Source organism: Amaranthus tricolor, chromosome 3 (assembly GCF_026212465.1).
Source record: "Amaranthus tricolor cultivar Red isolate AtriRed21 chromosome 3, ASM2621246v1, whole genome shotgun sequence".
Classification (NCBI taxonomy): domain Eukaryota; kingdom Viridiplantae; phylum Streptophyta; class Magnoliopsida; order Caryophyllales; family Amaranthaceae; genus Amaranthus; species Amaranthus tricolor.
In genome coordinates, this window is record NC_080049.1 from 36602992 (window position 1) to 36617510 (window position 14519).

Consider the following 14519-nt stretch of genomic DNA (forward strand, 5'->3'; position numbering starts at 1 on the left):
TGTTTTAGTTTATAATTTTGTAATAAAAAAGATTTACGAATTATTTATAAGAATTATTAAATTCAAAAATATTAAGACTATGACTATATTAACTTGGATTATTGAATAAAAATCTTATTAAATTTCTAAAATGTCTGCTAATATATAACAAAAAAAATGACAAACAAATTTATTATATTAGTGTCGTAAATTCGCCCTATAAGTATGAAACAATAAGATCAAAGACATTTCTTTGATGTAAGTATTTATGAAGTATCCATTGAGAAACAAATTCACAAAAAATACAAATGTATTCCAGTATTTTTTTGTCCTCATTGATTTGTAATATATAAATAAATTTCCCTTGTTTTTTTTGTTTGTCCTTTTAAATTTTAGAATCATTTTTTAGAAGTATTATATTATTATTAATTTGTAATTAAAGTGTTTTGTAATGTACACAGTACATTAACATTAAAAATGTTTTAGATTTTCTCCACTTTCATGTACTTTATATGCATGAAGAATCATAAAAAAGGATAATTTCTAAGGATTGTATATAAAAATTAACAAATTTTCTTAGTTATTAATAATTTTAAATTTTTTAGATAATATAATATGGAAACAGAAAGAATTAATATTTTATATAATTATTTGAACTTTTTAAAAAAGAGTAAGTGATAAAATAATAAATTATAATTATGATTCTTATGTTTCAAAAAAAATAATATTAAATTATATAAAAAATTCAAAATTTCTACTTATATACAATTCTTAGAGTTGTATATATATATCATTTTCTATAAAAAAAAAGCTAGTATAATAGCAAAAAAGGAATAAAATACACAATAATTTTATATTATATTATACTATATTATGGAAAAAATTGACATTAATAATCCAACCTTTTACCTATTCTATGAATAATCCTAATTTTAGATTTTTTTTAATAAACGAACCTTTGTCCTTAGTTTGCTGTCAGCATACTAATAGGGTATGTTAATAGAAAACTAAGAGCAAAAGCTATTATTATAAAATAAAAGGGTATATTAATAGCTAACTAAGGATAAATATTAAATTATTAAAAAATAATCTAAATATTGGATTATTCACAACGAATGAGTAAAAAGTTACATTATTAATATAATTTTTTTATTTTACATTATTTTTATACTGTAAGGACTTAAAAATAAATACTCCTATTAATTAATCAAAATCAAAAGCAATGCAAAATAATCCGATCTCACATTCTCTATAGTCTGCATGAATAAAAAAAAGACTACTCAAATTTCAAAGTTTAATCTTCTGTGCATGGTTATCAACGCATATCTTCGAGAATCAACATCCTTTTTTTTTTTTGAATTAAGAATCAACATCTTTTATTGCAACGGTAAATTACAAAAAGTAAAATATCTTTCGTTCATTTTTGTTTTAAACTTTAATATTTTTCATTTTAGAGAGAGAAATTTAAATTTTATTTTTGAAATACATATTAAAGTATATTTATGTGAAATCTTATTAAATTTGTCTTAATACAAAGTTTTTTAATATATAATTTTTACAATTTATTATAATGCATATCTAAAAATATTAAGGCCAAAAATTTACTTTGAAAAGTGTGAAAAAGTATAGTGAATAAAAGTAATGGAGGAAGTAATAAAAGAGAAAACTTAGACTACTTATACTAATATCATGATAGATATATTTATCGTGTTATTCTCAATAAATTAATAAAGCTTAATATATACTAGAATAAAAGTGCTTAATTAAAGTAATAACTAAATATTTTACAATTATATCTATTCTATCATATATGAAAACACTAGAATTAGTAATATATTTATCTATTAACAATATTTTGAGTCAAAATTTAATTAAAAATTAAATTATAAAAAGATAAGGTGTAACTACTCTAATAAGAACAATTGTAGGGGTAATGTTCAGTGAAAAGAAATTTGATAGGATCAAGATGATATGAAGAAAAGGAAGAGTATTCAGGCAAGAAAAAATGACTAATGGAAAATATATATAAGGATAGAGAAAAAAATGAGGCCAATATTACAAAGAGCAACAAACATGAAACATGGAAATGGAAATGAATTTTGTATTTTTAATAGAATAGGCAGTATTTATGAGAATTTGTTTTTTGAAATTATAGAGTTGACTAAGAAAAGGAAAAAATAAGTTATAAATTGTCCATGTTTAATCTATAACAAATTTTTCTTAGGAATGAAGAATTAAAATGGAGTTGTTTTAACTAATAAGGATCGAGACTTTAGTTTTTTTTATAAAGTTACTTTACTAATTTAAAAATTATTCCTATCATAATATTCTAGACTATGACCACATTTTGAGAGTTATCATGACAATTTAAAAAAAAAATTCGACCATAGCACGAGGAACATTTGAAAGTACAAAGTTGCCATACTGATTTTTCTTTTTTTATTTCTAAGTAACTTTTTTTATAATAAACACCCAAAAATTAATATAAAATTATAAATACTTCACATATTTAACTAACTTAAAACCAAACATTTCCAACTATTTAAAGAAATCGACTAAACATGCCAAAAAATCATATAGCATAAGTAAGCAAACTATTAAGATAAAAGCATAGAAGTATTATTGTTATTGATACAACTACTAAGAAATTGATATTTAATAGAGGCTATTAAATTATATAAGTATGATTAAAAGTGAGATAAAATCAAAAAAAATATAAATAATAATTAAAGAAAAAACTACATAGAATAAAAAGGTAAAGGACACTCTCAGTATTCCGCACAAGGCGGGGTTCGGGTGGGGGATTTTTTTTTCCTGAAAAAAATGCGGACAAATCATACCCGTTCCCCCAAGGAGGAAGTAAGGAGAGATGCGCACAATCAAGAAACCCCAAATTGATACCTGAGGGTTCGGATAGAGGGTTTTTCTTTTTCCTGAAAGATGCGGATAAATCATACCCGTTCCCCCAAGAAGGGGGTAAAGTGAGATGCGCGCAATCAAGAAACCCTTAATTAATACCTGCGTCCAATAATAGTCAAACCTTAAATTTTCTGCTCTACATATAAATACTCTATCGATTGAGCCACGAGGGCTTTTGATTATACACAAACATAACTTAAAATCAAAAGCGTGAAAATACGAGTAATTGTTAATTTGTTATACACAACAGTCTACAGGCAACAAAACACTAAAAGCGGGGACCAATCTCCAACAAGTATGAAGGTGAAAAAAATATTGTAAGATTTTTATTTCATATGGAAAGGGGAGACCAATATTCTCATATATATATATATATATATACACTATCAGATTCACTCTAAAACTTCATCTTCACTCTTCATTTCCCCCAACCACGCACCCAATATAATAATCTTTCCCACCGCTCCTTTCCTGCACTCATTTCCTCCCTCTTCGCCACCATGGAAGGCGATGCCCACGGCCAACATTAAATTTACTAAATTATCATCATATCGATCAATCTCCTTAATTAATCACCTACATGTCGCTCTCATACTACCCCGAGTTGCTCTGCTCTGAGGAATCCGGAGATTCTCTAACCGCCGGAAACTCTCCGGAATTCTCATCGGAAATAGATTCTCCGGCGATTATTCTAGAAGAAGACGAATCTGTTATCGCTGGATTTATCGTAGAAGAACGGAACTCCTTTAATACTACTACCGCCTCCGGTGCATCCGGCGATGGCGTTTCCGAATCTAGCCTTTCTCTCTCTTCATACTCTTCAAACTTTCTAGACTCTTCTTCTCGATCTCGTTCTGTTGCATGGATTCTCAAGGTAAAAACTAAAAATATAAAAATGACATTATTTGTATTGCCGTTGATGCGAACCGGAGATAATCGGAAAAGTTACCGGCGGTAGGCTGTTTACAACGGTGGTGGCATTTAAATAATAAGCGAAAGGCTACTGTTCCATTTGCTATTGAGCTACACGTCGTTAATTGTTCTACTTTGTTTTTTAAATGGAAAATAAAAAAAATAGGTAAATCTGCTAAATTGAGCCGTGCGTTAGAAATGGTTACGGAGAAACTGGCGGCGCGCCGTTTAGTCTATTTTCGCTCACTTTTAATTTTCAACCTTTTCAGGATTACTCCCTGCCTAATTTTTATTTCTAATGTATTCTAATACACCGAATATACTAATGACTTTATTAACCAAATTTTTAAATATTTGAACCTTAATAGCAATAAATAAATATTATAAGAATTTTAATTATATTTATTTAGATATTTGAAAATTTTATATCATATCAAGATGAATATATGCTTCAAAAAAAAGCTATATATAAGTTTTTCTATCTAAATAAATTAATTATTACGGTAAATAAAAAATAGACCTGATCAAACACCGGGCCGGGTCGAAGTGCGGGCCTAAAAATTTCTGCCTAAACTCGTAATATGTGGGCTTTTTTGGGGGCTTGTGGGCCTATGTTATATATTATTTATACATAATTAAAAATACAATTTTTAAATAATTGAAATAAACAAATACAATTGTTACAAATTATACATAATGTAAAGCAAATTCAAAATGCAAATCATGAACAAGCTAGTAAACAAATGAGTAAACCAATGAAATAATGAATTTTAGTTCTTTAACTTTTTTTTAGTTCACAATTCACAGTAAGTAATTTAGTAATTCACATTGTCAAGTGCCAACATAGCTCCTTTTCGGCCTAACAAATGCCAATTCCAAATCCGTCACAAAAAAATCCGGGCCTCTTATTTTTTACCCAAACTCGCCCATCGGGCCATATTTCGGTACCCAAGCCCTCACTTTTTTGGGCCGGCGGGCCGAACCGTCCATGATCAGGTCTAATAAAAAACGAATTTACAACCACTAATATTTTAATGCTTGGTTGTGATTTCTTTTATAAAATTTGTTTTTAATAATAATAAATAAACATAAAACTTTGCCATGAATAATAATAATAATAATAATAATAATAATAATAATAATTTATACTCAAGAAACCTTTTGAATTTGAAGACATACTATTACAACAACGAAAAATATAAAAAATTTCTGTCATCTTACGTACAATATATCCTCATTTATATATTAAATATTTTAATTTACAGGAAACATAGATTTTTGTAACATTAGGGAGTAGAAATACAAAGAGTTAGAGGAATTAAATAGAAAGTGTCACAAAATAATTAGAAGACATGATCACCTAAAACATTATGCTCGTTAAATGGAGGGATGGAGGGAACAATATGATTTAATATGAATAATATTTTTTCCGTAATTATTTCATATTTATAAGTAAGACTCTTTCCATTTTCTAATGTTTTTTCTTTCTAATATATTCTATTTTGAAAAGAAAAATTTTAATTAAGATTTTTAAGGCATATATAAATCATAAAATATATTCATGTGAGATCCCGTTGATTAGATTTGTCTTAATGTATAATTTTTTATATTATATATTTTATAATTTCTATGATGCGTATTTAGAAATATTAAGACTTAAAATTTACTTTGAAAACTATACAAAAAGTAAAAAAAAAAAGAAATATTTGATTTAAAGAATGAGAGGATTTTGTATATGAGTTTTTCATGCATTGATTTCTACATGTTAAGGTAGTATATATTTACGTGAAATTTAGAGTCTTTTCAATGTAATAAAAATATCAAATGATGACAAAGATAATATAATAAAAGGGTTAATAATAATAATAATAATAATAATAATAATAATAATAATAATAATAGTATTAAATTAAAAAAAGAAGTGGGGAAGCTATAATACATTATTATTAGGACAAGTGGGAAACTAAGACATTAGACAAATAACATCAAGAAATATAGGAAGTATACCAAAAATGATGATTTAGAATTAGTTGGTGGCCAATCCTTTTTCTAATTTTTAACCTGAATTTAATTTCCATATCTGTTTTTAGGAAATTAAGTTTTCTTCTGTTTAATTAATTGACTTTCCATTTATATTAAACTTCTGTTTAACTAATTAACTTCTCGTATAATTATTTTTTGTTTTGATTAATCTTTGCTGTTTATTGTTTAATCAGGTGAGAGCGTTCTTTGGCTTTCATGCAGTGACAGCATACCTCGCTGTCAACTACTTAGATCGCTTTCTTAATTCCCATCATCTACCGGTAAGTAAATTATCGTATAATGACATTCATTTATAGATATTTATTCTTTAATTACATTGTTGATAAATAGTTTATTGATTGTATTTTATTTGAAAAGTTATATTAAGGTCGGTTCACATTATCAACTTATTTTTGGACCATTAAAATTAAAACTCATTCGAATATAAAAATAATTTACATAAACATTATGTTATAATTAAATCTATATGTATAATCACTAATGACTCGTTTGATAATGTCCGTACTAACTGGTGTACAGTGTAAATTTTACGATATGTATCATATTATTTTCATTATATTAAAACTTTGATCATATATATAAAATATTTTTTTATTTTACAATTTTTTAACTATAGAATACTACAATTTTCAAATGGTAATACATAAAATGATTTTTTTTTGATGAAAATGATATTTTTGAAGGAAAATAAATATGATCATTACACTCGTCAAGATATATTCCTACTAAAATTACGCAACCTTTTTATTACCATTTTTACCTTTTAATGCCAATTACCAAATGAACCGTAAATACATTCTTAATAACTAAAATATCAAAAAGTTATTTTTAGTAACAAATTTGAATATTTTAACTAATTATTCCTATGAAAAAAATATGAAACGTATGTCAATTAATGTTATAAATATTCATTTTTCTGTTGTTTAGAGTTAGAAAAATATTATTTGTCAATGTTGAAATTTCTTGTTACGGAAAAGATGTAGTGTTTTGACTAATTAGAGTACTAATAAATTATACTGATGGTATAATAAAAGTACAACTATATAAGAGTATATTGATTAATTTGGGGTCCTACCTCATAATAGAAGTACCACACTTCCCTTATTTTCTTCCTTGAATTAAATTCTCCCCCGCTCCTATCATCTGTCTCACTTATGCTATTCTCTGCAATGGATGACAAGAGTATTCATGAAAAAAGTTGGCTACTCACCGACCCTTTTTAAATATTTCAGGGTTTTTGGCCTACCATTTCAATTTCCATAATTACACTAAGGACTCAATTGTACATTACTACAAAATCTAATAGTTGCATGTATTTCAAAATATTTCTATATAAATTTATTTTATATATATGACGATTAATTTGTAAAAAAAAGCCACATAAAATCTATTTTTATAATTAATTTTTACCTTTTTATATTTTTAGTAATCATAACCTAATATATATATATAAATAATCAAAATAATTTATTAGATGCATAATATATTAAATTATAGAGTAACAAGTATAATAAAACAAAGAAAATATTACATAAAAAATAAACCAAATAACATTACTATTACAGAAAATTTAAGTGTTAAGTGAGCTTTCACATCAATAACATTATTGTATAGAAATTCTCTCCATCTTCGTAATAGTATATATCTACATGAGAAAAATATGAAAGGTTTAAGGTTCAATTATCATTAATCTAACTTAAAAATTCACTCATTTAGCTATAAATTTTTCTTGACTTAGAGTATTTTTTTAATGAAAATAAAATATAAAAATAAAATTATACACGTATTTTTTTATTTTTCTTAAAGAAAATACAAAACAAAAATAAAATGATAGGCGTATTTTCTGATATGTGGGCCTCAAACTATCTACATTTACGACTAACTCTTATACTAGAAATAATGAAAAAAAAAATCTACTTTTATGTAGTAATCTTTTGACTTTTAAGAGTATAAGAAGTGAGCTTTTGACTTTATATATAGTATATTCTATCCAAAGGTAGTATTAAGAGTAGTTTACTTTAAATTTCATATGATCCAAGGTGAAAATTTAATAATGAATCAGAAGTTCTAATTAAATAAGACAATATTATTAATTTAAAGAAAAGTTGATGAAGATAATCATTATTACGTTATAAAAGATAAGAGTATATAATTGACGTACCTTAACACTTAATGGGAGGTTTATTTTTGGATATAATTATTCTAAGTGGTGGGTAATGACTTAGAGACTTGTTGTAAATAATGGACTTCCTAGTTGTAAGAAGATTCTTGAAATATTTTCTATATTTCTATATTTATATTAATAGATGACTAAAGCTATACACTTGATTTGATCAAGTCTAAATTCACCAAACAAAACGTGGCCTTTTCTTTGATGTGTGAACCATAAAAAACTTACTTTTAGAGAAAGAAATCTAGAAAGTTTGAGTCTACTTCCCTAATTGCAATAAAGTACGATGCGTGGTAAAAAGTTTTTTCCATATGGTAAATATAGAGTTTTAACACGGTAGATAAATATTTTTTAAATTTACGTGGTGATCTTGACTTTTTAATTTTTTTTGTGTGGTAGACTAAAAGGTACGGTAGTTTTTTTTATTAATGACATTTTGTTAAAAACAAACGTCATAATCATACAAATTGAACACATATTTTAAAATCCAGTCGAAATACGTACTTAATTTAACAAAAAATTAAACATATTGAAAAGTTGCAAGCTCAAGATCACCACGTGGATTTAAAAAACATTTATGAAAAAGACAAAAACTTAGATTACCAAATGTAATTTCCCAAAAATTATTATATGTCTTTATCATTCACCAGTAACCTATCAAAAGCATATTTTAATTATCAACTAAAACTCGTGTAAGATGTTTGATGTTACAATAATTACACACATAATAGCAACAACATCGGTCATATTAATTATTAAGACTAGCTAATTAATGATAATTTAAACGCGGATTACATTGCTAAATTAGTTGTCTGTAAAATTATTAATTATTGATTAGTTAGTTGTCTTAAAAAGTTGTTAATTATTGATCAAGAAATATGTTAATTCAATCTTATATATTAATGGAAGAATCCAATATATTATTATATAAACTTCCCAATTTGGTGCAGTGATATATGGAATTTAGACTAGTTGTTTAAATCTTTTTATGTAATGCAGCAAACAGGTGGGTGGTCATTACAACTTTTATCAGTCGCATGCTTGTCACTAGCTGCCAAGATGGAGGAACCTCTTGTTCCTTCCTTGTTGGATCTTCAGGTCATTATCATATGATTCAAATTTTTTTTTCCTCCAGAAAATTCTGTTTCCTTATTAAGTCCTTTTCATTGATAATCAATTTCCACTACTTACTGTGTTATTATTGTTGATATCATATTATCAAAGAATTGACCGAGATTTTTTGGCCGCACTCTCATTTATGATTTGAGTTGTCTTCTTTTTTTCCGTGGATTCTAACCGTAGTTGATGGTTTTATTATGCCATTTTATGTATGTTATATACTTTATTTACTGCTAAATTTATTTAATCATTTACTTTTATTAGGTTGAAAGCGGCCCAACTAAGTTCACTTTCAATTCGAAGACGATCCAAAGAATGGAACTTCTTGTTCTAAGTGTTTTAAATTGGAGATTAAACCTTGTTACACCCTTCACTTTCATCAGTTTTTTCGCTTACAAGGTTGATACATCAGGAAATTGTATAGGACTCCTAATTGCGCGATCAACGGATATTATCCTCTCTAACACACATGGTAATTACATTAATAATCACATATATTATATATTATCCTCTATTTTTTTAATAGCTTTAAAAAATGTGTAGCGATTAAAAAGAATAAAAATAGTATATATTATTTCATATGTTAATTATAATATATATGATATATTACACGTACAGTTTAAATTAAATGAATTAAAAAGGTAGATAAAATAAGTGGGCTGAATGGGTGTAACAGCGGGCAGCCTTGAAGAATACTGGCCATCAAGCATAGCAGCAGCTGCTATACTTTGTGCAGCAAGTGAATTGCCAACTTTGTCATTTGTCACCCCTGAGCATGCTGAGTCATGGTGTGATGGGCTGTGTAAAGTAAGCACATTCACTTATATTTTTCTCATTGCTAATTATTTTGCTTATACAGTGTTTACACAATTAAATCATCAGCCCCACATTTTTTAAGATTCTATAATAATGAAGGAAACTGATAGAGTATAAATACTTAGAAACAATCAAAAATTTAAACTAATAATCTCGACCCTAAGGGAAGGTCAGAAATTTGAAGCTCATTTACTCTTAATTAATTCAAGTGGCATATGATATCCCTGCCTATTCACTTAATGTATCCTATTTGACTTTTCATTATTTTTTAGGTGGTCAAATGAGACTACATATTAAAGAAAAAATTAGATTGATTTTAATTTTTAATAGGGGTAAAGTGGGGTTAGTAGGTGACTAGGTGTAAAAGTGTGAAAAGTTAAATTTAGTAAAGATAAATTGGTAAAATCAACTTATTTAAAATAGAAATGAGACATTTATAGTGATTGACTAAATAAGAAAATGAGATACTTAAGATGAATAAGAGAGAGTATATAACGCCGTATATATGAGGAATGAGGAAGACAAGTGCTACATTTACACTTCTAGCCCAAAAAAATCATCATTGAAAGGCCGTGATAAAATTTTCAACATATACTCGGGCCTCAACCATTAATTTAAACTTGATTAATTAACATAAATTACTATTATTCTACTTTCTACATATCTTTTTGTTTGTTCTTGGTTTTTTTTATCCATTTTTATTAGTTGTTCTCTTGGAATATTTTTTTCAAATTAGGGGTGTATAGAACATGCATGACTTAGAAAAGTTGACGAAAAAAATGATTACTTGTGTTGCAGGAAAAGGTTAGGGATTGCTACAAGTTAATGCAACAATTAGTGGTGGATAATAGTAGAAGAAAGTCCATCAAAGTGATACCACAATTCAGAGTTACAGTACAAATCACCAAAATCAGGTCATATGATGACTCATTATCTCCATCTTCATCTTCCACCTCCTCATCTTCCCCTTTTTCTAATAAGAGGAGAAAGCTAAATAATAATAAATCTTGGTTGGATGATCATAATTATGATCTTTAATCAGGATCCCTAATCTTATTTAGAATGGGTTTTAGATCAAATAATAATGATCAACAACTTGAGCAGTAGCTAACATAATTTTTCTTTGAACCTTGCACTGATGCCATTTAATGAAGGAAAAATGGCATTTGCAATTCCCAAAGGTATTGGGAGCTTGCTTAATTAGTGCATTGTGTACTTGTGTATATTTATATATACTTGATAATGAGTGAGTAGCTCAAAGAAAAAGATGAATATGTTACACTTCATAAATAATTTCATATGTTACACTTCAAAAAGAACATTGTTTTTAGTAATGTGTTATACTGTTTGGATGAAGATGTGTAGCACGTGTGTATGTCGTGCATTTTTGGCGGGAAAATTGCCACAAATAAATTTAGGATTTTTTATTAATAATATAATTAATTCAGCGTGTTACATATGTACATTTTTAAAAAAAAAAAAAGTTCTTTGGGATGTTATTGTTTTACTCCTTGTTATAAGCTAGGGAGGAGTCAAACAATTTGGTAATATTTATATTATATTTTTCTATAATGTAATGGCTCCAGAATTGTGGCCAACGAACCATAATGTAAAAGGATCTCGATGGAGGGGACCTTCTATGTACTAATAATATGTGTTTATTTGTATTTGGATTCATTAATATGACGTATATATTTGTTTTTGGTTAATTATCATTATTTCTTTTTCCCTATTATGATCGATAGTTTTATTACCACTCGTGATGAGCTAGCAAGCGGCGTGGAAGGCATGTGAAGTTGCTCCTTTGCCTGCTTTTGTAGCTTTGCAAATTGTTTGCAGTTTGCTATCGCTTTTATGACCCAAGAAAATATATATATATATATATATATATATATATATATATATATATATATATATATATATATATATATATATATATATATATATATATAAAGTGGCGGATCCATTCATGGCCTCTTCGGGCACGTGCTCTGAGGAAAATTTCAAAAAAAAATTAAAAAATTAAAATTTCTGAAGTCACGGGTTCGAATCTCAACTATCCTTTATTTAAAGTGGAATATTTAACGCCAGGTATGAGGAGGATTTGTGCTGTATCCACACTTTTTGTCTTATTAACTCTTGTGTAAGGGAGCGTGTTAGAGTATATAACATATCCCGAGGCCTCAACCATCAACTTAAAATTTTGGTTGAATTGGTTCCTTGACACCAATTCTCCATTTCCTTTCCTTTTCCAATTGGCACCCTAATGAAGAAAATTCAATCCCTCTTTTCGTTTCCCTTCTTTTTTTTTCATTACTTTCTATCCAAATAGTGTTAATGAATTGTCAATAGACAATTTCTAACTTTTTTCCTTTAATTTGAAATAAGATTGCATAATCTTGTAAGGAAACGGATGAGAGAGAATAATCTTTCTACGCTGAATATCAAAACTCTATCACAGTTCTACTTAGGTAATTCACGATTCAACAATTTATAACTTTTAAAAATCCAATAGTTTTTGAATATTATTATATTGTAACCTTTTTTTTGATTCTCAAACCTTCAATTTTGTATTGAGAGGTTTGGATCTTACAAAATTATGAAATTATATTTTTGCGTGTGTAGAGGGAGTACAGTGAGTAAATATTCCGAATGCAATTTGATTCTAAATGTTAAATATCAAATTTATTAAACGTTATCAACTGAATTAATTGGCATCCATACTTACATTTTACTCTATCAACTCAATTAATTAAGAGATTTATCATCACATGGTTCAAGTTGATTAGTAATCCACTTTAAAATAAGAAATTAAGAATAGATCAGATAAGATTCTAAGTGCAATTTTTTATCATGTTAATTAACTTTTAATTAATACTACATACTCTCTTCGTTTCTTAATATTCTTCCCATTTAGAATATTTTATTTTGGAGAGAGAAATTTGATTAAAATTTTTAAGACATATACAGATGCTAAAATATATCTATGTGAAATCTCGTTAGATTCGTCCTAATGTATACTTTTTATCATATAGTATTTTTTATAATTTCTTATAATACGTATTTAGAGATATTGAGACTTGAAAATTACTTTAAAAACTATGAAAAAATAAAAGTTTTAGGCGTATTAAATAATAAAGATAGTTGATAATGATAATTTTTCATTAAAAAACTACTACCATATATCTTTAACTCCAACGTGCAACACGCTTTATAAACTTGATAAAGTTTGTTAGTTGATTGATGTTTAAATATTGTATCTGTTTCGTAAACAAGTTCTAACAAATAATATTTTTTTTAAAATTCCACATATTAGTGATTAGTTTTCATGAAATATCAGTAGTAATATTTTTGTTAAATTTTTTCATATGGTAGCATTCAATTTATAAACTATTTAATTGCCATAGCATTTTTCGTTAAATTCTTATTAATTTCTGTTTAATTTATCATTTTGTAAGATTTTTTCACATAGTTGCATCCAGTTTTTGCTCTCAAATGTTTAATTCACCATTTTAACGTTTAATTCACCGATTAATTTATTTGCGCTCTTAAATATTGTAACAATTAAATTTTCATTCAAATTAATGACATTATAAAGTTCAAAAGATGCATTACAAACACTAATAAATAATTCATTAAAGCATTTAATAAGATCAAAAGGTGTATTTCATAAGTTCAAATGCGCATTCCAAGCACTAATACATATCTATTTAATTGTGACAACATTTAAGATTGTTGATAAATTAATCGGTAAATTAACAAAATGATGAATTAAAGGGAAATTAACAAGAATTTAACGAAAAATGCTACAACAATTAGATATTGCATAAACTAGATGCTACTATGTGGAAAAATCTTACAAAAGTACTACCACTGAAGTTTTATAAAAACCGGATGCTACCATATGGAATTTCCTTATTTTTTTAATTAAGAAAAGAAAATTTTTTAAGACAATATATATATATATATATATATATATATATATATATATATATATATATATATTATTTTATTTAAGAATAAATTTGATGGAAGAATAAATTTGATGGAAGAAAAATAAAGATCATATTTAAAAATTTCAAAAGATGTGATACAAATAATTTTTTAAAAAAGACGAAAATAAAACAAACTAGACAAATAAAAATAAATTTAAAGAAAGGAGGGAATATGCAGTATTTATTACGTGCAGTTTACGAAGGAATTAGTGATAGCTTTAACTCAAATCCAAATGTGCAACACGTTTTATCTCGATCAGTATCACTCATTCACTCTTGAATATGATAACAGATTAACAGTGTAATACGCTTTACCAGCTTTGTCCCATAGGAATCCGAATATCAACCAAAAAAAGACCCAAAGAAATACTTCGTCCTATTTAACATATGTGTCTTATTTTTTATTTTAAGTTAAGTTATTTTAAAATTTAGATCTCTTATTTAATTATTTAAAAATTGATAAAAAGTCAAATTAGACACATATGGTGAATAAGAGGGAGTATTATGAATAGTATGTGTAAATAAGATAAAAATATAAATTAAATAAGTAGATATAAATTAAAGAT

General features: G+C 26.4%; 1 protein-coding gene across 1 annotated transcript; it reads left to right on the plus strand.

Annotated features, from left to right (window-relative positions):
* Positions 1 to 3284: 3284 nt before the first annotated feature.
* Positions 3285 to 11659, plus strand: LOC130807572 (cyclin-D1-1-like). Its single transcript, XM_057672836.1, has 6 exons — positions 3285 to 3772; positions 6027 to 6113; positions 9023 to 9121; positions 9407 to 9614; positions 9819 to 9949; positions 10757 to 11659. The coding sequence occupies exons 1-6, from the start codon at positions 3479 to 3481 to the stop codon at positions 10994 to 10996; spliced, it is 1059 nt and encodes a 352-aa protein (XP_057528819.1). The 5' UTR covers positions 3285 to 3478; the 3' UTR covers positions 10997 to 11659.
* The last annotated feature ends 2860 nt before the right edge of the window (positions 11660 to 14519 follow it).

Bases quoted from the DNA above. Each gene is read 5' to 3' on its own strand.
- LOC130807572 (XM_057672836.1), top strand. From the start codon at position 3,479: ATGTCGCTCTCATACTACCCCGAGTTGCTCTGCTCTGAGGAATCCGGA. The intron at 6,114-9,022 runs GTAAGTAAATTA...TATGTAATGCAG, and splicing joins TTAATTCCCATCATCTACCG to CAAACAGGTGGGTGGTCATT. The intron at 9,615-9,818 runs GTAATTACATTA...TGGGTGTAACAG, and splicing joins TATCCTCTCTAACACACATG to CGGGCAGCCTTGAAGAATAC.